Source organism: Struthio camelus, chromosome 15, assembly GCF_040807025.1.
Source record: "Struthio camelus isolate bStrCam1 chromosome 15, bStrCam1.hap1, whole genome shotgun sequence".
Taxonomy (NCBI): domain Eukaryota; kingdom Metazoa; phylum Chordata; class Aves; order Struthioniformes; family Struthionidae; genus Struthio; species Struthio camelus.
This window is the reverse complement of record NC_090956.1, coordinates 1,141,515-1,166,800: the sequence shown is the minus strand read 5'-3', so window position 1 is coordinate 1,166,800 and position 25,286 is coordinate 1,141,515. Positions and strand designations below refer to the sequence as shown.

General features: G+C 41.5%; 1 protein-coding gene across 24 annotated transcripts in view; it reads left to right on the top strand.

The window, feature by feature from the left end:
• The window catches only part of TNRC6A (trinucleotide repeat containing adaptor 6A), a 128,165-nt gene that overhangs the window by 61,761 nt on the left and 41,118 nt on the right, over positions 1–25,286 (top strand). For 11 of the 24 annotated variants that reach the window (XM_068907829.1, XM_068907835.1, XM_068907844.1 and 8 more), the window contains 3 exons: positions 12,627–12,674; positions 15,160–15,195; positions 24,565–24,655. In XM_068907829.1, coding sequence (XP_068763930.1) covers positions 12,627–12,674; positions 15,160–15,195; positions 24,565–24,655 — 175 coding nt within the window. Of the gene's footprint in view, positions 1–11,797; positions 11,995–12,626; positions 12,675–15,159; positions 15,196–24,564; positions 24,656–25,286 lie in introns of those variants that run through there. The other 13 variants (XM_068907849.1, XM_068907845.1, XM_068907839.1 and 10 more) reach the window with 5 other exon arrangements.

Sequence of the window (25,286 nt, the reverse complement as noted above, 5' to 3'; positions counted from 1 at the left end):
CTTCCCAGCTCTGCATTTGTATTCCCTTCCTTTGTCTTCTGCTACACGTTGGCAGCCGGCCAGGCCAGGCATCCATTTCAAAGCAGCCTTTGTTTTATTGGCCAAATAGCTGGTCAGAAATATATGTGATTTAATCAGAGCAAGAACACTTTGTTTCTTTGCTTTTCTTCTTCCCCACAGCCAAAAAGCAGTCGTTCAGCGGAGCTGGCTTTTACCTGCCCTCTGCAATGGGAAAAACACCATGGAGAGCAGATTCCCCTGTTCAGAGCGCAGTGCTAAAATGGGCTCTGCCGCAGCTGCAGTGTGTTGGACAGGCAGGAGTAAGTAGGGTGGAGACATTTTCTTTCTCTCTCCCACCACCTACGTATATTCGAAATTGTATTTCAAAGTCAGATGTGTCATTTTCAGAGCAACCCTGCCTATGAGATGCAGATAAGGCTGGATTTGCTTGACAGCACAGCCCAGTAGTTGAGATTCCAGTCTCTGGGCAGCAGGAAAAGCTGCTGGAGTGCAGGAAGAGCCCAGAGCCAGGATCCTGCCACCAGCCTACTTTTTTTTCCTCCTGCAGCTGCCTTTTCTCTCTCTAATGGAGACAGGGTTGAAGCCAAGTTGCTGGGGGGTGTGATCTTTTAATTGCAGTATCCGTCCCGTCCCTCTTTCCAGGGGGGTTCAGGTCTTAGCAAATGTAATGATACTTCATGCCTGGTTTTTATGTGTGCAAAGATATATGCAAAAAAAATATATATATATATATATACACATACATATATATGCATATGTAGGCATATAAATATATGTTTAATTGAGACCCTGGTTTCCAGGCATGCTGCCAATGTGGTCCTTGGATCTGTTCTAACTGTTCCTTGGAGAGCCTGCCCCAAGGTGCCGGGAGACAGCCCGGACGGGCCACAGAAGGGGGCAACAGCATCTCACTGCTGCCTCCCTGGGGCGTTCCTGAGGGCTCCCCTCCGTGCGCACCCAGTTTTAGGTGAGGGAGGGAGAAAAAAGAGAGCACGACTGAAGAACAATGAAGACTTTTGTTAGGGGCAAAAGCAGAAGCAGCATATCTTAGCTCTGTCCAGAAATAAGATGTTACCAGGTGCAGCCTGTCCTCTGATAAAGGCATCCTTGGAAGAGAGTAAGAGCTTGGTAGCCAGTCCCGTGGAGGAGGCTGCAGGGAGCTTTAGCCAGCAAGCAGGAGCGCTGGAAGGTTTCAGGTGCTGGGAAGGTCTAACCGAGCATCTGGGAGTGCTAGACCAGCTGTTGACACTGTCATGGGGAGCACCACAGGCAGCTCCTGAGACCCAGGCAACGGACAGTATGTGCTGGAGGCAACCAGGAAAGAGTGAAACCAGACTGCTGGCCAACGATCCCCCCACCGGGAGTCCCGGATGAGGCTGAACTGCCGCCCTCTCCGAATGCCAGCCTCCAACGCCCAAAGAGCTGCTAACAGAAAACAGCAAGGTCCGAGAGGAGCAGGCTGTTCTGTCCCTGGCTCGTGGCTCCATGCTCTCTAGGGTGCGATTGTCTGTATTGCCCTGGTGTTATCCAAAAAAACAAGAACTGAAAAGCAGTCTTTACTCTTTGTTTAGTTTTAGTGATTTTATGTGGATAGTTTTAATAAGGTTAAACTGATTCATTTTTGTGAGAATCCAGCACTTACAACTAAATGGAAGTAGAGACTACTTTTCATAAAACCACACTGATGTGTCTCTAAGTAAGTAATGCATTTACTTTGCAATGTGGTGAAAAAGGAAGGAGAAGAGTTCTTCAGTTTTGGTCTTATAAAGTCCATGACATTCAGAACCCAAATCAAAGGGAGAAAAAAGGCCAGTTTATATATATATATATATTAAAAAAAAAAAAAAAAGACAAAGTGGAAAAAGCTAAGCCTTTTGTAAGAGACATAAATGCAAATAGACAAAAATTAATGAAATACTTGGGATAAACCCTGCAATTCCTGTCAAGATAATACAAATTTGGAATAAATTAGATTCAAACACAACATATCTGTTAACAGAGGAGGCTGAGATTTCAGTGTAGTTGCAGAGCTGTAGACCTCGAGTCCATGCTTTTTTATCAGACTGACACTAGAGTCTGTTCTATACTGTGTATCTCTGCTGTACTGCAGTGACACATGGACATACCAAACAGTTTTATTTTCAGATATGTTTAGGAGCAATTTAAATAATTAAAATTAGTTTCCTTTGAAACCTAATCTTTGGGTAACTTGTGTCCTCAGCTAACGTGCACAAAATCAGCAGCAGAGGCAGCGTTGCTCAGAGCCAGAGCTTGTTAGGAAGAGAGAGCAGACCGAGGGTAAGAGCAGAGGAGTTTGGGAAAAGTGAGGGATCTGCTTTCAGCTGTGTTACCCTGACACATAAATGACCTACCCTTCTGCTGTATTTCAGGTTTTATACAGGTAACCCACAAGCTCTATATGTAAAAATACAAGCCTGTCCAAGTACCAGCTGCTCCCTAGACATGGCAGCTCTGGGTTCAACAGAAGCCAAATATCCAAATAGTTTCCTTGATTCTCTGTGCTGCTGCAGGTGCCAATATTGCAGCTAGCTTCTTAATGGGGAGATTGTCAGCACCATGCTGCACTCACACTGGCTGCTGGGTGAACATATCCCAAGTCAGCGCTCCACTGCTGCTTGGAGATAAATGCATGCTAGAGAGAGAGAGAGAGACTTGAATTATTCCCCCTATGGACACCAAGCCTCCTGTATACTTGATGCATGGAATAATCTCATCTCATTGTCACTTATGTCACGACAGAAGACTATCCTCCCACCTTGTAGATAAGCTTGATCCAAACACCATTCATAGTTCTCCCTGTTGGAGGTTACAGTTTAAAATGCACATAATGGCACCTGCTTGCTTGCTCGTGGATTTGTGAGAATTCCTGTGGCATGATACAGCTTGTTAATACATTGGGTGCCTGGAACAAAACATCTCTCCTGCCCGGGAAGGAGCGGAGAGATGAACATATGCCCAATCTATAAAGTATACAGTTTGGGCACATTGAATGTTTGGGTTTGATTAGTTGTTTGCAAATCAAAATACCAGGCTAGCTGCAGAGGAGGACAGCTAGCTCTTTTCATCCAAAGCTAAGTACTTGGCACAAGCCCACCTGCTCACCTCTAAATGGACTGTGGGCGGCAAAACAAAACAGGCTGTACAGATCTGATATGCTTCTCCTCCCTCCCATCCTGGAGATGCTGTTGCAGATGTGTGGTCCTGCACACAGTCATATTTAGTCTTCACTAGTCTCTGGCCTGCCATCATGGGGATCAGGTGGGACAGGAACCTCTTCAGTCATGGGCCACATTGGCTAGGGCCTGACTTTTGCTGAGCCATATTACAGCTGGAAGCAGTCATGAAGCCCCAAAGGTCCAGCAGGAAAGATCTTCCATTTTGCTAAACCTCAGACAGTCTTCAAGTAATTTATTGCATCATTATGGTGAGATAGAAACCACTCTAGAAACCAAAGTCTGGGCCTGGGGTCTGCAGTATCTTAGCTTTCTTTCCCTTGCAGCTCTGGGGAGTTATCATGGGCTGGGGTGGGAGTTCATGGCTCCGTGACAGACAATGTACTCCTTAACGGGGGGGGTCTTTAAGTGGAGATGATGTCTGTGCAAATGTTGCTGGGGGGAGCCCTGTATCGGCCATTTAGGCGCTGTCCTAGCCCTGCCCACGTCAGGGCTCATCAGCGGCCAGGACACTGCAAAAGGTGCTGCTGCAGGGGATAAATTCAGAAAAGCCAATCGGAACAGATAATGAAGCAGTGGGATTTTTCCCCAGGTTCCCCAGGTACATACTTACAAATATTTTGAAGTGAAAGAAGAGCATAGCAAAGCAACACCACCTCAGCAGGGCCACTGTTACTCGTATGCATACGTCTGAAACAGGAAGCCATTCTACAGAAGCCACGTTAAGCCAATTCTTATGTATAAATAACTGTGCAAAGAAGTATCTCCCTTTACTTCTTGGTGCATTTGTTTATCACCATTCCAGATAATGTAAGTGACTGCATTTATTCCTTGCAGCCTGTTGTACAGTGCATCCTCTCACATCCCAAAGCTTCACAGCTGATTCTACATGCTGTGGAAGATGCACTAAATCAGATCATTGCTTGACTGATTAATAAGTCATGATGAGGCTAAATTAAAGCAGCTTCTTTAGGCTAACATGCTGCCCTTAAAGAATTATATCAGTCTCTGACTAGGTATTAAATTATCATACGGCTGGCATTCAAAAGCACAACACAAAATCTTGCCTTTCATTAGATGGCTGAAAACAACTGCTGCCTTATGCACTGTCACCAAAGATGGAAAAGCCTCTCTGGATTTGTACAAATGGAAAGAAGCAAACCTAGGTCTGTAGGCCCAGGGCCTAGATTTTGCGTTGTCCTGTATGATAAAGTCATTTTTCCTAAAGCTTAAATTAATTTGCACATTTCCTGCTTGGAAAGGTGAGTAGAGAAAGTTATTTTTAGCTATATAGCAGAAGAAATACGCTATATAGTAAAATTTTATTTACGTTATATTTTAGAATTTTTTGCTTTCAGTGCAAGCAGTGGTCTTTGCACATATTCACAAATTAAGGTACACAATGCGTTTACAAATTGTCATGGACTAGGACCATCCACAGTTGGGGCAAACTGAAGCACAGGAGGTCACAGGCACACAGAAAGATCATGGCAGAGGCCAGACATAGTCCAGGCATGACGGCTGCTGGAAGGGCCTCCCTGGCCGCACGGACGCTTTGCATGAGGACAGTTTCCCACCTGGACCCAGTCCCAGGAGGTAACGTGTGCCAGAGCTCATGCTGCGGTCTCTCGTGCTGTTCAGTAAAGTGTGTCCCATTCCCATTTTATTCTCTGTAATTAGGAAATTCAGCAGATGAATATCCTTCTGAAACCCCAAACAGAGAATATTGCTGGCACAAAAAGAAGCAACCTGTGACAGAGTAGAAATCGTTTGTGTTTCTGTCAGAGAGTAGTGCAACGTGAAATAGGTGAAACCTTCAGTTAATCTGGCTGTGTGTTAGGAAAGGACTATTGTGGAGTTAGGCAATCAATAACCATTGATTGCAAAGAGGTTTATTCATGTTTATTCATGATGGAAGACAGAGTAAACACACATAAACAACCATCACAACAATATCTGGCCAGTAGGACACGTGTCCTTCCCGGAGAGCTGGTGCAGGGCTCCTCCATGCAGATAGCTGGCAGCCGGCAGTGGGGCCTGGCACACGCGGGCTGCCTTGCGTGCCGTCCGCCGCTGGGGTCCCCAACCCCGCGTTCAGCCCCTGCCTACCCCCTAGCAGCGCGGCATCCCAAATGAACCCACAGGAGGTTCCTTTCTTTGGTAACCATTCCTTTAGTTCAGTTGTTCACTGCCCTCTCTTGTGGTTGTGGTGGTTGCTCTGAAGAACTGGCTCATATGTGTCTTGTTAATGTGCAGACCGGAGTTAATTCTGGCTCAGATGTGGAAGGTTCTGATCTCACACGGCCGTGGCGGGTGCAGCTGGTGGGACTGAAGAGAGGAAGAAGCTATTTCCTTATGTAGACCTCAATGTTTGCATTGAGTTCATGGCAAATTATTGTGCCTGGAGGGAGAGAAGAAGGGAAGGAAGCCCTTTTCCCTGCACTTTTCCCTGCACATTTTCTTGCTGGTGGTGATAAAAGACACTGGTTTGAGTTGTATGGGTTGTCCATGTTTTGTTCTCCAAATAATGCTCTAGCACTTTCTGAATTTGTCTCTAGTTAACAAAAGCCTAGAAACCAACTAGAAAGAATCAACTATATGAAACAGACGCCAGCCCACAGTAATCTGGCAAACTCCAGCACAGGCAAAATTTGATAAACCTGCCATATGGTTACCAGGTAATGTCCACTGCAGAACATAGGGAGCGTGTGTCCTTAGCCTTTCTGGCTACTGCATGGCACTGGATTGCAGTCTCAAGGAGGAACTGAGCCAAACTCCTTTGGAGTCACTTCTGTGAGCTTTCATGAGCAATTTGAACTGGACCGTATTCACTAAAGACTGAGCAGTGTACAATGGGGGAAGTGGCAGAAAGAAAAAGACACAATGAACCCATCAGTGCGATTTTTTTTTTTCAACGTGCAACGCAGCCCTGGTAAATAAATAAAGGTTGGAAATGTCTATTGCACTGCACCACTTAAGAGACCAGGGGATGTGAGGATGGCATAACTGGCTGGATGCAAAGTGAAATTCAGGCTCAGCAATTCCATTTTACAGTTGGCAGCCTTCCCAAACACAGATCAGGGAAAGCAAGTTGGACTAGCTTTAAAACACAGGGCAATTCTTTATCTTTTCTAAATTTTTGCTGATTTAAAGAGTAGGATTAAATTCTCATTTAATAACCCCAAGTGCCTGCTCTCCCCTGCTCTGATCACTCCGTGTAACGGCGATAATGCTGGAAAGGCGCTGAGAGCCTGGAGCTAAGGCAGTGAATTTTCTTTTCCTGAGCACAGATCTAATGATTGTTTGCTACTGCAGCCTGTGAAATAGGCACTGGCTGTTTAATCGTCAGCATTAGTGTAAGATTTTGCTAGCTGTTTCCAGGTCTGCTTGGAGGCAAGAGCAACACTTTTCTTTCAGCAACTTCAAACTTTGCCATTTGCTCTTCTTCCTCCTAATTAAGGAGCCTACAGAGACTCAAAAGTTCCTTGCTAACACAAATAGTCCAGTAGACTTAACTGAGACTGCTGCTGGGTAGGCATTGTTTTCATGGGTAAGAACTGCCTGTTTGATACCTTTATACGACTGCCTCTTACCACTGGCTACACTATTTTTAAATAGTTCTAAAAATGCATCCTGTAAATAAAACCTCTACAATGAACAAGGAAAGGAGTCTCCTAGTAGAGTATTGCACAGAGTCTCTGTGTTAACAAGAAGACTGTTTTCCCTTGTCTGTCAGATCGGCTCATTTAGATTATTTAAGTCAAGTGCAATTTTGAAAACAATCTGTTTTGCTCATGACAGCTTCTTCATTCTGTATAATGATGCTGACTGTAACAAGCGGCAAAGGGTTATTGACTGCAAATTCTCCACATTCCCAGGCCTGCACTTCTCATGTCGACTTATAAAACGAGCCCCTTGCTTTATTTTCCCCAGACATTAAGCAGAAAGTATTTTCTAACATGTCGGCTTTAGAACTCCACTCTGAAGCCTTCATTTTGCATGAAGCCTTGACAGCAAATTGCAGATAAAGGGAAAGGGTGGAGGGAATGGGAAACATTGAAATGGTGCCAGCTCGTTTTTAACTATTTTTAGTCAGTACATTTCTCTGTCTCCTGCAGTTCCTTTCCATTTATTCTCTCTCTCTCTCTCTCTCTCTCTGATCATGTGAAAATACTAATTAAAAAGTTAATGGGGAACTGAAGAAAGAAGGATCCACACGTGTGCCAGGCTGGCAGAGTACGGATGGAAGCTGCTGTTGCTGGGAAAAGTTATTTGGGGATCACTGACCAGAAGGCCATATTTACGGACTGGTGAAAATGTAACAGGAAAGATCCATCTTTGGCAGTTGCCTGAATGCAGGGCAGGTTGTTTGTCCTTGAATAGTCATTTCCATTATTGCTAATTTCTGTATGATGATGGTGCTTTGGAGGCATTCAAGTAAGGAACAGAAAAGAGGTTGACAGTCTAATCACAGTGCTAACAAGACAAAACAGAATGGTGCCCAAATCCCAAACCTTCGTTGTCTTGCTCAGACAGCGGCCAGGCCTGGGTAGCAGCGGAGCGTGTATCAGTACTGGAGGCGTTATGGCCCTTGCAATCTTTCGTCTGCGCAAGTAGCCTTCACTTTCATCCCTTTCCTGCTGTAGGGCCGACCCCGCTGCGGGATCTGCCACCCCTGCAGAAGCAGCTGTGCTGTGCTCAGCACCTGGCTGTGCGGGTGCAGCTCCCGGTCCGCCCACGAGCCACGGCTACGCAGCCCGTCTTCCTGCTGCTGCCGAGAGCAGGCTGCTGCCCAGGGCAGGGGTGCAGGCAGGCCAGGACAGCTGTCGCCGCACAAACCACAGAGCCAGGCTGCTGCCACCAGCAGTGGGAGAGAGAGGGGGATCAGGAGCAGCAGCTGCTGCTTCAAAACATTTCCCCTCTCCTCTGGGAAAGGAAGAGCAATGGATGGAAGCCCAGCTGGCTCAAACTGTTTCTGAGTAATCTTCTGATCTTCAAAATATGGACTTTAGCTTGAGTCTGTGCTAGGTGATACCTGTAAATGTTCTATTAGGCTGAAAGGCCTTTTGCCTTTCTAAGATAAGCGGTGGCAGTGTGTGGGTGAATGGTCAGCTCTCACTGGTGCCACTAACTGGATTCCTCCCTGTGTGCAGCACCTGATGCACACAGGTGGCTTCCTAGAGAAAGTGAGCCCATGATGAAAAAAAGAGCTGACATTTCATAAATGAGTGTTAAGGGAGTTATCTGCCCTTCAGCTGAAAGCTCCTCCTAACCCAGATAGTTAGATACATCCTTGTAAGTGCAGGGCTGTTATTTTGCTGTCCTTTTGCTGGCAGAATCAGAAACCAGGATCTTAGGAAAGAAGTCTAGAGGTCCAAGCTCCAATAAGCACAGGAGTAAAATAACAATGAATTAATTTTTAAAAATGGTACTAGGCAGGAGAGAAGGTGACCAAGACCTCTCCCAATAGCCTTATGCCCCGCAAAACTTGCTAAAAGCTTAAGCCAAGAGCGGGTATTAACATTGGCCACTCTTTTGGAGATGACATAATGGGATTGCCTTGTTTTTATGAGCAGTGAGGAAATTAGAAAATACAACAGCAGCTCAGAACACATAGCTAGAACATAGCCCCAGAACAGTTCTTCGGTGGACAGTTCCTCCTGGAGCTGCTCCCCATCATGCTCTACTGCTTCTGCTAGGAAGTGAGGAGAGCCAGTGTAGCATGAATGTCCACCATGCCATGCTGTTCTCCATGCTCCACAGCAGCTTCTGCCTGGCTGACACGTTGACTGATGAAATGCTGAGTTCAGAACAGAATGCCTGTGAAGGTTTAGCTCAGTGTCTCCAGCACGCTGTAAAACAAATGAGTGCTATTTGGTGCTGCTTCCACCCCATTGCCATGACCAAAGTATTATTACTTTGACTGACAGTCTTTGGATGGGTGAAGTCCTGCCTTCTTATTCTTCTTGAAGAAAACATTCTTCCTATTTGAGGGTTGTCCTCTTGCCTGAATTTTGCAAGTGTATCCAGTAGTGCCTCAGCCAGTTTCAGATGTGTACGAACCGCAGTACTGGATCTCTTAGTTGCAAGAAAGTGGTACATGGAGGAATGAAGGATGTAGGATCACAGTGTTGATGTGAGAAGGAGATGACGGGGTAAGTAACATGGAGTTAGTTAATGCAGCAGATTTGCTGACAACGCATAACAAACCGTAGAATTTACAAGACAGAATGGAAGCAATTGCTGTAGCAGTCTAGTCTCTAGGAGCATGTGCATAAATGAAATTAGAGAACAATCTAAAATAATAAAGAAAGCTACAGACCTTGACTATGAATTTTATTGACAGCGGCATAATACAGTTAACAAAAGGACATAACTGGAGTACATAACGCATTTAGCCTCCGTAACTGAGGGCAGACGTAACAGCACTCCTCCTACATCAACTGTAGTCCCTTTAAAGACAGATAGAATAGGATTGTGGTGAATGAAACAAAGTAACAAGAAGTTGAATCAGATGTCAGGAAACAATAGCTTTCAGTTACACAGTATTACATGGAAAAATCCAAATATTTTACATATGAAGAAAAGTAAACCTTAAGACCAAATGTAACTTGCAAGTTATTAATAGAAGCAGAGAAACTGATATCCAATTTGTCAGTACCCTTTCCAGTAAGTGAAACATAACACTATCACTTTATGCATGTGTATGTTCAGCTCACAGTAAAGCAACTATGTTATTAAGCAACTAGGTAGAGGATAAAAATACCCTTACTGGCTATGCTGCATTGTCATCAGTGCTTTTCTTTAATAATTTAGGATCTTACTCAGCTGAAAAATACTTTACTCCATTCATGCTGGCAGAAAGGCAGGTGATATTGCAGCATATTTCCTAAGATAATTGCTCATTTGTCCCAGGCATCCATTATTTTACAGGCGAATGAAATAGCTTTCAGTTTTTTTCACTAGCATTAATAAGAGGGGTAAAAGCTAACTGAAACTGGCCCGGTAAATTTTTGTGACGATGTTGTTAACTGGATGCGAAAAGAGAGCAAAGAGTTCCTTATTCCAACCAGACCACTTCCCTCACTAGCTCTTAGAACAGACAGGATGATGCTTATTTCCATATGAACAGCAGAAGAGAGTTTAGAAGCAAATTAAATTCTGAAAAGCACTGAAGGCATGTACAGTAACAATTATTCCCTTGAACAGTAGCTGTTCAGACTGCTAGGATATTTTGAACTAGTGCTTTAGAGCTAAACGTAGGAATGCCAGTAAGCAGCCATCTCGGTGACAGTGTTACCATGCACCAAAGTATCAAAGCATTGGGACCAAACAGAATATATAGAAGGCTAGTATATCTGGAAACATTTTTTGAAAAAAAAATGGTTTGTAGAGAGGTAGCTACCATTATACACCCCCAATATCAGTGTACCTGATGTGGCACTAATTCCTTCTCAGTTTAAATTTTCTAAGTTGAAGCCTTTTATCTGTATTCACCCTTTTATTACATAGTCGACTAAGAGTTGTGCCTCTGCATCCTTCTAAGAATTTTATCCATTAGGTATTGGAACCTAGGGAGCAGAAATTAGTCCTTATGTTTTCAAATGCAGGCATGATAAATGGACGCTGAGTTTAAAAGTAGCATTGTAAACAAGCATGTTTCTTATTTATGCCAGTAATATTTAAGACTGCTCTAACTAAAGTTAAAATATTTTTTTAAAAGCTTTCTTGCCATCACTTATTCTCTGGACTGGGACAATGAAGAATTGTTCCTCTTTCATCTAGAGGAATTTCCAGTTCTCACTTCTGCAGTATTTGGGCTATAAAGACGTAGCAGTAACGCTATCTCCTCCTTTTCCCAGTGCCTATGAGAACGTGGATGTTTGCTGTGAATTTCTTCCTGTTCTCAGCCTCGTTCTCTCTTGACATTACTGTTTCTAATTCTCTTCGATTTTTCCCTGTCTACCCTTTGACTCTCTGATTCACTCTCTGATTTCTGGTATACTTTTACTGAAGCCAAGTGCACTGAAACAAAGAGTTTGTCCCCTATATTCTCCTACTCTTCATTTTATGTATTCAGAGTTAAAATATCTGTGTATTTTCTGGACTGAGCTATAGATTCACACAATTTCTAGCTGAGTTTGCAAGCGCAGACACTTTTCAGTTCCCTTTCTCAAGCTCATGAAGTCTACGGAAGGGTAAGGGAAAGGAATATCGTATTTATGGTGCTCATGTAGACGTTAATGCTTCTTTTCGGGGGTAGAGACTCCCCGGACGCTGGCCGGAGCCGAGCGGCACAGGGGAAACGCGCGTCGCCCGCCCGCACTGCGCAGGGAAACGCCTGCCCTTTTCCGCGGGGCGTGTTGTGCCATAACACTCGGACTTCCGCGCACCGTCGCGGGATAAGTAAGACGACAGCGAGGCATGAAATCCCACGGGCGCGGGGAGCGACGCGCTGCGAAAAGCCGCCCCTGCCCAAGCGAGGCCTCCCCGGCGGCGCGGCCCGCCGGTCGCTAGGGCGGTTGCTACGGCGCCATGTCGGGGAGCGCGGCAACCCGGAAGTGGTGCCTGGGGCGGGGTTTCCCTTCCTGTGCGGCGGGCCGGACCCGGCCGGGTGAGGAGGCAGGAAATGGCGGCGGTGCTGCAGCAGCAGCAGCCGGGCCCTCCCGCTCCGCAGTGCCGGGCCCAGGCCGCCTAGAGCCGCCGCCGCGCCAGCGCCAGCGCCGGGCCCGGGCCGCAGCCACGCCGGGCCGGACTCCGAGCACTTTACATACATGAGGTACCGCGGGGCCGGGCCTGGCGCCCGCGGGGAGGGCGGGCGCCGCCGGGCTGAGGGCCGCGGGCCCGGGCGCGGGAGGGGGCGGCGGGGGGGCCCTTCCGCGGGGGGGCGGAGGCCGGGGGCCGGGAGGGGGCGCGGCGGGCGGGCCCTCGGGGCGGCCCGGGCGGGCGGCGGGGGCCGCGGCGGGGTTGGCCGCGGCGCGGAGCGGCCCCGCAGGAGCTGAGCTTTGACCCGCCGTGCGCGCCCGGCCGCATTGTTTGCCCCGGCCGCGCTGTCAGCCCCGCCAGCTCCTGCCTCTGCCGGCTCGTAACGCCGGAAGGGTTTTTTTTCGCTGCTGCGTTTTAAACAAGTTCGTAAGCCTCAGTGATGCAGGGGAGTTGTTTTCCTCAACGCTTTTGGAAGTAGAGGTTGTGTTGTAGTGAAGAATCGCTTTTTTGGTCCTACTTCACTGTCCTGTGCTGTCCCTGGGTAAACATACGGTTTGATTACTTGGCAATCTGTGGTCCCCCCCGTTTCCTCCTGACAAATCAACATATGGAGCTCAGTGTATATCTTAACCCCGCTCTAGTTTTATTTTTTGCTTTGTGCTGCATTTCTGTTGACATGGAAACCAACATCACTTTCTGTTCCAGAGAATTGGAAGCTAAAGCTACCAAAGAAGTTGAAAGAAAACTAAGCAGGTAAGAGACTCATCTGAATTCACTCCCGCAGTTCAGAACAAGAGTTAGCCTAGGACTAGAAATCATCCAGAGTTTTATCTGGAGTTTTAACTTCATGTTAATTGTAAGGGTGCAAAAAAGAATTTCAAAATGTGTTCTTCCATTGTATAAAGAAATCTTTATAATTTTGGTTAATTCTAAAGACCAGCCACCTTTTTAATATGGTTTCTTTAACATAATATATTGCATTAAGCCAGGTTCTATAACAGAATTTGTTTCAATGGGGTAGAGGGCTTTGGAAGAGAAAACATACTTTTCCGTTCTAAGTTGCTGTGCCTAATAAATCAAAAATGAATGAAGGGTTATGGGTGTTTTCCTCCTATATAGCTCAGCAAAATATTGTTGGCGTGTTTGGGTTTTGGCGAGAAACTGGCTTTGAACAAAATATAAAATGCGTATTACTCCATAATGATTAGTTTCTTGCCCCTTTTCTGGCAAAAGGTAAAGGTGGTGAATTTCCCATTAGTGTGCAATTTTTACTTGTGAATTTTGTAGAATGGAAAGTTCAGTTTTAAATACTTAGTTGAAAAATAGAGAGTTAAGAGTTCTGTTGAATTAAGATTTCTGTGCAGGTAGTATACATCACTTCTGTACCTCAGTTTTCTTTTGCGCTGTTTTTAGTACAGTGGCATTCTTGCAAATATCTAACTCTTTCTCTTGTTTGTGTTCTTTGTTTTCTATCTTTGTCCTTTTTTTTTTTTTTTTTGGTACTCTTTTTCATTTAGACCTAAATAGGTGGCCTTCCCTGGTGAAAGTCCTATTTGACACACATTCAAACCCTGAATCTAGCTGCTAGACAGTTATTTCTTGTACTTTAATTTTTTATTATTTATTTACTGGGCCTAATCAGTCTCTAGGTTTCAGACTGAATTATGATTACACTGTGAAAACTGATTGGTTTTCTCCTGCTATGTATGTGTGTTCTCCCACCCACCCCCTGCCCTGGTAATATGCTTAAGCGTGGACAATTTTTCCTATTTTATTGTGGAATTCTGTACAATTTATATAGACTCTTTAAGATACACTTACCATGTCTTTTTAAATATAACATCAGGGCCATTGTTAAATGGAGTCTGCTTGAAGAGAGCGATGTCAAATTGCAACTCTTTTAAGTAACGTCTCTGCAAAAGACGTCAAAGCACAATGTAAAAAATCCCTACAACAGTAGTGTTTTATGGAAAGCCTTCAGACTTGGTGCCAGAAGGGATTTCGGAACCATATCGTTTAGATGGATAGAGCACTAAGTTTAAAAAAATATATTCTGCAAGTTAAAACTTGACTGCAAGTTTTGCAGTCGTAAAAATGTGAAAATCTGCTAGTTTACCAGGAGATCTCTCTTGACAGTATAGGAATTGAAAAGAGATGAAAGTAAACTTACGGAACTAACTAAATTAAGTACTTTGTGGGGGTTAGGAACAGAACAAGATTCACTGAGTAAATTCTGATAGAGAATGAATCTCTGCCATAGTGTGTTTTCTAACACGACAATGTATATTTTGCTCACTTAAAAGATTCTAAATTGTTTTTTGGGTTTTTTTTTTTCAAAAAAATCTATATTTTAACTCGTTTGTGTTTAGTGAGGGAGTTTTATTCTGTGAACATGTAGTTTGGTAAAATTGTAGCATACTTACTCTAGGTAAACCTTATTACTGTTTTACTATTTTCTGTAGAACAAAACAGATAACCTTCATTCTTTTTCTAATATCATTATTTATGACTTTTGTATATGTGCTTTTGCATTTGTGTGCAAATACATTTGTAATTACTTTGTCAAATTCTAAAAGAGCAAATATCTTCCTGGGAAAGATAAATACACCTATGCTACAGTTTTTCTTGATCTAAAATGTTCACATAGTTTATATAATAGTTTGCAAACTCCATGGGACACTGGCATTGCTTTACAAATGGTCTGAGATGACTTTTGGAGTTTATGCTTTTAAAAGAACAGGTAGCAAATGTTACGTTTTGTTTGTTTGTTTTTCGTATTAGGATTACTGACTTAGCCTGTTGGTTTGGGATAGGATCAGTATTATAGTTCTTACTGCAACTTGCTTATCTGGTCAGAAAGATGACTGTTTTAACCTTGGAATTAGAAATTTGACTTGTTTCTAAAAGGGTCTTTATTTGGTCAGCATCCTCCTCAAAATGCCAATTTGCAGATGACTAGACATATGTTACTGGTTTCAAAAATAAGCATAGTGCATGATTTGCAGCAGTAATTTAAATAAATGCATTTCACATTTTATTGTTGCATAATGTTACAAATTAAGCATCACCTTTTCAGTCTGAATTGCTGAACAAGTCATCTACAACAGAATATGTAACTGCATTATTAACTGGAAGAATGTAAGATTTGAACTTGTCAATATTGGGCCATTAAAAGAAAGAAAGGCCATTTAGTTCTTCTGATTTAAGAAATAACTTTTTAATTCTGTTTGGTAAACAGGGCTTTCCTGCCTCTTTTATGTGGAACTGAGAGAAGGTAAATATCTGAAATATGTTTACAAACTTTTTTTTTTTGCCTGAACACTAAGAGTTTGACTCTTACTTCACCAGCATGTAAATTGCAGAGGAGACTAACAAACCTGCTTTCATTCGTCTGTTTTTCTGCTCTAGAGAGTCCATCTGTGTTAGTTGCAGACTTTGTCTATGTTCTGGGAGAGGAGACTTTTTATCTGAAATCATGTATTTCTCTAGATTTCATCCAAGTATTCTTAGTTACTTCTGTGAGACTTTATTTACTCTTGTATGTTAGAGCAACCAATCATGTTTCCATGAGGCTTTCCATATTTGTTTTAGAAAAAGCGTGGTGGCTCAGTGAAAGAGGTATAGATAAGAGAAACAGGTGAGAAATGTAGTAGTTTCCGCTGATATTTGAGCACTAGAGATTTGGGGGGGGGGGGGGGGGCGTAAACTTCTAATGGGATGACTTCTGCTGTCAAACGGGAAGTATGTACTGTAGGGAGACAGCTTTCTGTTTACACATTTCAAGACCTTTAGAGACTCATAGACAAAATGATGTATTTCTTTCTCCTCTACCCAATAACCAGCATACTTTTTCAGATCATGAGCAATTGTCTGGTTGTCCCTAGAAGATAATTTGCGTTTACCTTTCCTTTTTCTAGTCTTATGACAAACCTATTGTGCAGTGTACTTCTTGACTCTGCTTTAATAAAATTGCAGCACTCTGGGGGTGGGTGGCCTTACACTTAAGGCACTGAACTTGGACAGCCAGCATTCAAGTTTGTGCATCTGTTACCACTGTCCTGCATGACTGCAGAGAAGCTGTTTAATCTGTTTTCTTCAGTTCCTCAGTTGTTAAATGGAGATAGTGATTGTTTATTGCTGCAACTAAAGCCTTGCGTGTTTAGATGATAAGCTTCTTGGGAAAGACGCTTGTCTTCTGTATCTTTGTGTAGCAGTGAACGTGGTGGACTATAATCTCAGTTGAAACCTCAGGGTGAAACTATAACACAAATATTGTTCCAGAACTATGGCATACTTATGCTGTTTGTAGCTTGGAGCGTAGTTCGGTCAAGCCAGCTCCCATATGAGGAAAAATGGGAAAGGTGATTGTATTCCAAATAATTGGTGATGGTAGAGATGGTAGTCAAACTTTGATTTTCCTAAGGTGATAATTTAAAGACTAAAATATTTAAAAGCAAAGAAGAAAGGTGCTGGCATTCTTTTGGTGATTAATTATGCATGTAAGTGTAGCTTTAGTCTTCAGCTTGGCAGTAACTCTCTGAACATTAATAGCCGAAAAGAATTAACACACATACAACATCTGTAAATAAGTGTTTTCGTTTTCTTATCAGGGCCTGAGGCTTTCTTTGCTCCTATATAATGTGCTAAGTGGTTTTAGTTGTCAGAGAATGTTTCCATTAAAGGCACTGGTGTCTTTTTTTTAACTTTAAAGTACTGGTTTATGTTCCATAAACTTGAAGAGTGTTCTTTGTTGTAGTGGACCTTTTTGTGGGAAGCAGTGGAAGGGATGGAAGGATCTGTTTTTAATTGAAACAAGTGTTTTATAAATCACCATTATTAACAAACTAATTAATAGAAAAGCTAACAACACCTTTTCAGAAATTGAGAATTTTTAGTGACAGTTTATTGGAAGTGCATTATTTCGGATTTTAAGATTAGGGATTTTATAGGTCGGGATACAGAAAAATTATCAAAGTTGAAAGTCTCAGCAATAGGTTTGCAAGCCTATATATAATAGCGATACGGCATGTGTGCCTGTAGATATGTTTTGCCGTCTTTGCAGAATTTTGAAAGATCTTTCAATTCAAGATACTTAAATGTATTTATCTGACAGTGTTCCGTCTGTAGCGTTGCAAGTTACTTCATAACTAGAAGAAAGCAGTTCAGTGGAATTGATCTGCCACCAAATTTATTTTATGTTTGTCACTGGATTTTCAACAGCTGTTGTGTTTAATCACTTAAGTTCCTACTTTTATATTTGCTCCACGTAGTAAATGGGTAGAAAGTAACACTTGGGGAAATAGTTAATACAAAAGTTGATGTTGGAGGATCAGTAGCAGCCATGCTATTGGTTTCTCCAGTGTCCTGCGATCAATAAATAGGTAGAATACTCCATGTCCTTTCAGGAAATGGGTTGGTAAATATTTTCTTACCTTCAGTTATTAACGCAGGGCTACTAAGAGACTGGCTAGTTGTTAACTGGTCTCCTTTACCCATCAGAAAAGTGCACCCTCGTTCTTCCATTCCTCTTAGTTAGGACGAGTGCAGCAGTTTGTCACTTAATGCGTTTAGCATAGAAGGCCATAGTAATGACAACAAAATCCCAAATACAGTCTCCACAGCGTTTGAAGTGCTTCAAAGTAAGCCTAATGCAATACATTTGGGAGAATCCCTTCACAGCCTCAAGCCTTCTAAAAGCATTTGTTCCTGATGTTAGCAGAGAGTATCTTTAAAAATGTGCTAGCACCATCTTGTGGGGCAATGTGACTTTAATATAGTTTGGGAAGTGTTTTCTGAATGTGCCCACTTGACAAGCAAACTCCATGTCTGAGCATCTGTAATAATGCTAAAATCTTTATTTGTAGAGATACCTCTTAACTGTTAGTACTAGCTCGAAGAATCTTGAAACAAAGTTGATGCATTTTTTTCTTTATTACGTAGACTTAGGTGAAAGCTAGGTAATCAGCAGTAATGGTAAAATGGTGACCTGTTTTATTTCACTGCTGAAGCTTGTTATGTGCAAGTATTGCATGCTTTTCACTGAGGTAAATATTGTGCTCAAGTCATAATGCAGTGTTATGTCTGGGATCATAATTTGTGTCAAAATTCTTCTCGTAACCATAATTTCCTCAGTGGGGTGACTAGAATTGTAATTTTACTGTGGCGTTACGTTTCTCTTTTGCATATTATAACAGCAAAAATAGCACGCTTTACAAACGCTAGTTTTTGAATCCTTGCTATGTCTCCCAAGAAAAATATGAATATAGTTGATTCTCCTCTTCTGTAACGTAAGAATAGAGGTTAAAGGTGGCTAATCATGTTTCTGTTTCAGCACGTTTAGAAAGCTTCAGGTTGACATTGCAGAAATCTCAGGTTAATCAAACTTTTTTTTTTATGAATTAAAATAACAATTACAGTATGATTTGATGTAAATATTACCTGAAATGTTTACATTTTGAACTTACAGCCTTTTTCCAGTCTGCAAGCGAAAGAATAAATCTGTCTAAACAAAAATAAATGGAAAACAGAGTTGTCAAAACTTAATGCCAAGAAAAAGTAATGAATGCTAACTGTAGAAATGAGTGTAACTGCTTTCCATTTAATGGCATATAATTGTGATAGCAATGAGGTGAAAGACTTATTCTCAAAAATAACCTGAAATCCCATGGCACTTTCTGTCTTGCCAAAGTGGTCTCTCTTAAAAGTTTTAAAAGTACAATTTTTTTTGACAATGGCTTAACTAAGTGAAGCATTTTGGTATGTCTTTCATCTTGCACAAACAGGAGTTGTTGCATGAGATACTGTTACAAGACTACCAAAATGGGTTTAAAAAAAACCCTTTTTTATATAAATAATGGAAAATACTGATCTGACGTTCCTTGTATTCAAAATTGTGCGGATAATAGCAGCTTCTACTTTTGTGTCCTCAAATTCATCAAATGTATAGTCTCTCCTGAGATCAAGATCCGTTTTCATTTGGTCTCACTTGAAAATAAAGCATCTTTCCAGTTAAGCTATTTAAACTGAAGGCCTTTGTTCCAGTCTCAAATGTGAATTTGGTATGGCATGGGTATTTTATTTTCAGCTGATCTAAATTGAAAAATAAGGTTTGCATTTCTGCTAAGACCATTTAACCATGAACAAGCTAATCCAATTATTTAGTAGGAAAAGGAAATTCCCTATACATGTGTTTTAGTGAAAGTTGCATGGCTGATAGGGGAAATAATATAAGTCTGCTTGTATATTCATGTATGAATCAGAATTTTGAGTCACTGCTTCTTGCTTGAACAACTGGTGGATGAAGCATGCTGCTATGAACGCTTTTGCCATACTAAGCCAGTGGGATAAATGTACGCAGATGTAGGCAAAAGTCCGGGAGAAGAAACCTGTTTATATTCTAGCTTTGTCTTGTTACTATTAGACTGGGTTCCTGCTGTATTTCTTGTTATGTGCTGTAAAGTAACACGAAGCTGCTGATAGTTTGTACACAAAGAATAATATAAAATGGTGAGTACTTAACAGGAATATGATAGATGGGAAATACGAGGCAACACTTTTGTTTTTTCAGGGAGTAGCATTAAAGATGTACCTTTTGTAAGAGGTACCGTAGATGTATTCTGCTAGATATTGGAATCTGATATATGAGTACTATTGTTTGCTCTCTGTTGATGGGGCCACGTATTAACGTGTTCGAAAGAATAAAGGAAACTTGCTCTTTCAGCTGTCAGAGATGGAAATATAGTAGTTCTGCTTTAGAATATGATGACTTAATGAGGCAATCTAGATGAATATTTTAGGTTTATGTTTGCATAAGAGGAGTAGTAGCAGTAGGACTATCTTCATTGAGAGAGTCCGTTTTTTAGTAAAGAAAACGGGCAATAAGTGCGTTGTTGTTAAATTATACCATGGGTCATTTTTGCTGTTCAGTCACTGTGATTAGAGGTTGTCATGGTAATCTAAATAATACTGCTATAAAAACATGTCATGAACTATAGGTGGGTAGTTTTTTTCAGGGAGTACCTAGGGTCCTGATATTAATCATAGTTTTCTCTGTGTGTTCTGAGCTGGTTTTGTCATCCAGAATCTGTTCTGAAGTATATGAAGATAGAATGATTATAGTGTGATAATTTAAGAATTCTAATGTTCTTGTGTAGCAACTGAAAAATGATCCTGTGGTAGAACATTCCAAAGGTACCAGTGTATTAGTTGTTAGCAATTCTACTCAGCTTGTGTATTATAAAAATAAAATGTAGTCCTGTTGATTTAGTTGTAGCAGTGTTGGTGAGGGTTGGTTTTGTGCGTGAAAATACCGTTACGTGGTCTGCTTGCTCTTTAAAGTGCTGTATCTTTCTTCTAGAATCTGAAGGATTTTTCAGTTACTGTAGCTTTTTGTACCTGATATGCTAAAATTCCTTATAGAAAACAATGAGTTGATTACTTCATTAACTTTTGGAATTCAAATTGGTACAGAATCACAGAACCATTATGGTTGGATGGAACTTTAGAGATCATCTAGTCCCACCCCCTCTGCTCAAGCAGAGTCACCTAGAGCAGGTTGCCCAGGACTCTGTCCAGCCAGCTTTTGAGTATCTCTAAAGATGCAGACTCCACAACCTCTCTGGGCAACCTGTTCCAGTGCTCAGTCACCCTCACAGTAAAGAGTTTTTCCTTAGATTCAGGTAGAACTTCTTGTATTTCAGTTTGTGCCCGTTGCATCTCATCCTATCACTGGGCAAAACTGAAAAGTAGGGCACCTTCCCTTCAGATATTTATATGCATTGATAGAATCAGCCCTCACTTTTCTCCAGGCTAAACAGAAGGCTCAAACACAGTCAGGATATTACAAATCCTGTAAATCTGTTTTTCTTCCAGTAGACAAATCTACGTAATGTACCATGCTGCAACAGTGATACACTTACTGCATCAGAGATGTTTAACCTGTGCCCATAGACCTCACACAGCTTGCTAGAACAATTAATTCAGGTGACACTGAAGAGAAAGTTGTGCTGTTTCCCTGGTGCTCCGCAGCCCATTAAGACCAAGTTTCAGACTGGTTGAATGCATCTGCCAGCAATAGCTTGTTTCCAGATGTCATCTCTTCCTAGGGTCTTGCACCTCATCCCATTTCACATTGAGACATGCATGCCCAGTGCTTGACAGACCCAGGGACACCAGCCCCAGAAAGAATAGTGACTAGGTTGTTGCTCCAGAACAATTAATCTGGCTCATAGCCTGCTCCCTCTGCAGATCTAAGTAGCCCTTGGGAAAGAGAATGACATGGAACAGTTACAGGAATTCCAGTTGTGCAGCCTGCTTGTGATAGTGCTTTTTTCCTGGGGTGATCTTGTGACAAGGTAGGCAGAAAATGTGAACTGAAAATGTGTGCTGCAGCTCACAGAAAATGTGTGCTGAATTAATGCTTCTGGAAAGTGTAAGACCTCCTGCACCTGTGCAAAGTAGTTATGCATTATACATGCAAGGAGTGAGGTTGTGATGGGAGAGGGGCTGTGGACATGACTTTCCCTGACCGCTGAAGGATGATACGGTGCTTGGCCTTTCCAGCTGGTTTATGTCACTCTTAATTGCAAAGGATACTTTAGGAAATAGTACGTTTGTGAAAAGAGAATCAGTGACTCTTAATCTTCTTAATATGAAAGTCAACTGTAAATGAATTTTGTATTCTATCAAGAATAACCTGCATGGTATATGGAAGCTGTTTTTTCTAGATTGATTTCAGACTTACATGCTTCTTGTATTGTTTACCAATTCAAATTATCTGTTACAAATTGGACTATTCCAAATGAGCTCAAACTGAGGGTCAGGGTTACAGTCTTCAATTTGGTTAGAAATGCTCAGGCTGCAAGATGATGATGGACAAAGCTGGCTTATGTATCGCCTTTATAGTGCACAGGTGTCACTGCAGATTAATTGTTACCTCCAATTTGCAAAGTGTTCAAGGGATTGCTTTAAATTAAACTGCCCAACTGTAACTGTTTTCTGTAGCTACATGACTAACCTGGTAGTTGTCCATGAAATAATTTTTGATACCTGACTGAAAATCCAAGATTGCTTTTTGTAGCACGGCAGTCCTCAACGAATCTTGCAGCCAAATGGTAAAACTATGGTAGAATGCAGAATAGCCGTATTGCACTTGATGGTTGGTGATTTGTCTTGCAGTACAACTGAAATACAGAGGGATATCAGAAATAATGTATTTTTAAGATTTTTGTATATCATAAATCAGAAGCAATGATCTTTAAAAAGTAAAGAACACTTGTGCTCTGTTGTTAGATAATAGACAGAATTAAAAGACAGAATTTGACTGCTCTCTAGAAACTTTTTGGAGCAATGGTCTGTCTGTAATGCATTACTGTATAAGCGAGGTGAGAAAAATACTGGTATTGTTTGGCTGTTCAGTGCCGAAGCATGCTACATCCTGACCTCTGGTAAATACCTGCAGCGTCAGACAGCTTTTATCAACACATGTAACGTGAGTTCGTGGGTCCTTGTAACAGTCATCCTAAAAGAGTTAGAGAAGAAAGAGAATCCTTGGTACACAATAAATCAGTCTTATTCCAACGGAAGGGAGCACTGGGAAAAGAAGCAGGTAGAGGATGAAATCAGATTTGCAGCAAGAGTGACGATCTCAGCCAGTAGGGCTGAGAATCTGATTTCTGCTTGTATTAGTTACTGCAGATACGTGTAGTCATGCTCCAAATGTCTGTTTACAGAGAGAGAGAAATCTGGGGGAGGGGAGAAAAGGTATTTGCAGTTAAATAAAGAAATGTACATTAATTTTGTGAGTATAAGTTTCCCCCCCTCTAGGAAATAGATTTTTACCATCTAGGTAAGGAATGGCTGTTGTCTGACTGAAAGTGTTAGTAGAAACAAATTGTATTTGGGGTGATGTTAACAGTCTCAGAAGTTTGTGTCCTATTATAAGTATTGCAGTCTTGTTGCGAGATTCTTCAGGAAGATGTTGAAAGATGGAACTCAAGTGGGCAGCAGTAATGTGGTACTGGCCTCTTCCAAAAGAATGGGAATATTATGCAGAATGCTGAATATAATAACTTTCTGGCTACCAGAAAGACCTCATGGGCTGCTGCTTGGTATTACATCCTTTGGCACCACCTGAAATAAGAGACAGCTGTTGTGAGAGTGCTGCTTGTCTAATTAAAAAGTGAGGAAGTTATGTGAATATGCCAAAGTAGAACTGGGATGAAGTTACATATGGATGGATGGATAGATCTCCCTCTGTCTGTCTGCCTCCTTCCCTAAATAAAAGGAAATGCACGCATGCACCAAACAACTTCACCCATTTTGAAGTGGGCTTGAACTGTGTTAAAGTTATCAGGTAGAACCAACTGGTTATTTATATGTAAGAATACATGATCAAAGTTTTGGTACTCATCAGGCACCCATGTTTTGCTTCTGTATTCCAGATCTGCATATACTAACAATTGGTTTCACCTCTGTTTTTTATACATAACTATTGTATTTGAAACTGCAGTTTTGTAATTGTAGATGATGTGAGGTTAAAAAGACTCTCAGGTGTTCTAGGCAGAACATACATACTTGACTGTCTATTATTGACACTGTTCGTTTCTTCCCCAAGTTTTGTGTAAAAAAAGGTTTTCTTTTGTTTAATAATATGAGTATATGCAGTTATGTGTCATCAAATGAGGATAACTTCTCTAAAGGAGAATTAAATACTTTTAGAGTAAACGTATGCTAAAATCTGTTCTCCTGTCCAGACTTCTTTAGAGGGTGAACGGTATGGCTAGGACGAAACCTGCACTTCTCCCACCAAGTCTTTTAAAAAAAGAACATAACATGGTCTGGACAGTGGTGTTGCTGCTAAACCATCTGTTTTAGCATGTAAAACATTATGCTATTAAGTTAATTTAATTTAGTGTGACTGGTTTTGTTTTCACGTTTGAAAAGTTACAGTTTTGTCACTGGGTTAAGGTGCTCTAAAATTGCTCTGTTGTTGAAAGCTCTGGTGTGACAATATTGCACAGTTCATGTTCCCGCTTGTTCATGCATCCTTTATGTCAGCGCTAGCATCCATGCGGATATGCAGTGAGTTGAATTAGCTCACTGCTCTGGCAAGAAAGTATGTGCATTTTGGTTGTTTTTTGGCGGCGGAGGTAGTGTTTAAGTGAACTGATGCAAATGCCTTATGGCTGTCTAAGCGCTGGTGGTGACGCAGAAGGGTGCACATGGTGGGGAGGAACCCATGGTTTGGTTTATGCTGATGGTAGTAAAACGCTATGGGTGAGAATCAGTTACATGTGAAAGCAGGTTAAATGTGATGCTCGGGTTCATACTAATTCACAACAACAAGTAGAGATTAAATAATACTTAAATTTGCACTGGAATTTGAGCTGATTAGTGTATAAACCTTCATTATATGTTTTGGAAAAAAGAAAATCCTATATTGTAGCTTGGCACTGCATGTGTTTTTAAAGTTTTGTCACTTGTGATTTGCAATGAGAGTGCATACTCCCTTTAGAAATTTTATCCAATTAGAAGTAAAATTCCCCAGTTTCTTTTGGGTCCCCATGAAATAATTGTTCTAAAATGAATCTAAATGTGTATGGATTGTATTTTGGGAGAGTTAATTACAAACTGTGTGGTTCAGGGATTTAGTGCAAGAAGAGGAAGAACAGTTGATGGAAGAAAGGAAAAAGAGAAAAGAAGACAAGAAGAAGAAGGAAGCTGCTCAAAAAAAGGTACGTTAAGCATTGCAATATAAAAACCTGCGCTCGTAGATTACTTTTCATTGCCAGTAATTATTTTTTGTTTTAGCTGTTGTTATTCAGAAGTGTTCTTTTTAATCTCATTTTCTTATGCTTTAAATGTACTGATAGATGCTTAATGGTAACTAACATATTGAACATCTTAGTTGACTTTATGTACATAATTTCTTCAGAGACATACTTCTGAGATATCCATTCTGTTTTCTGATTGTCAGTTGAGTCAATTTCAAGTTTAGGGGCTTCCTTAGTATTGATGTGCTTGTAAGATTTGCAGGTTTTTTTTTTTTTTTTTTTTTTAAGGTAGTGGTTTTCAGCTGTAGCCCTATTTTAACATATTTTATCTATTTGTATGGAAACAGACTTGTAGCACATTTCGCATTAGGGAAGGTGGATAAAAATGAAAATATTGGCAGTAAAGGTGTTAGGGATGTAAACATCATGGAAATACTTTGAATATTTCAGAATTCCCGTTTCATGTCAGAATATTCATCATGGTCATTGATTCTCAATGTTGACTCTAAACTTGAGAGGAGCTTGTGGATCACTTTTTAAAAACATGTCCATTTCACGCTTATGCTTGGTAATGGGTGGTAGTGAAGCGAAC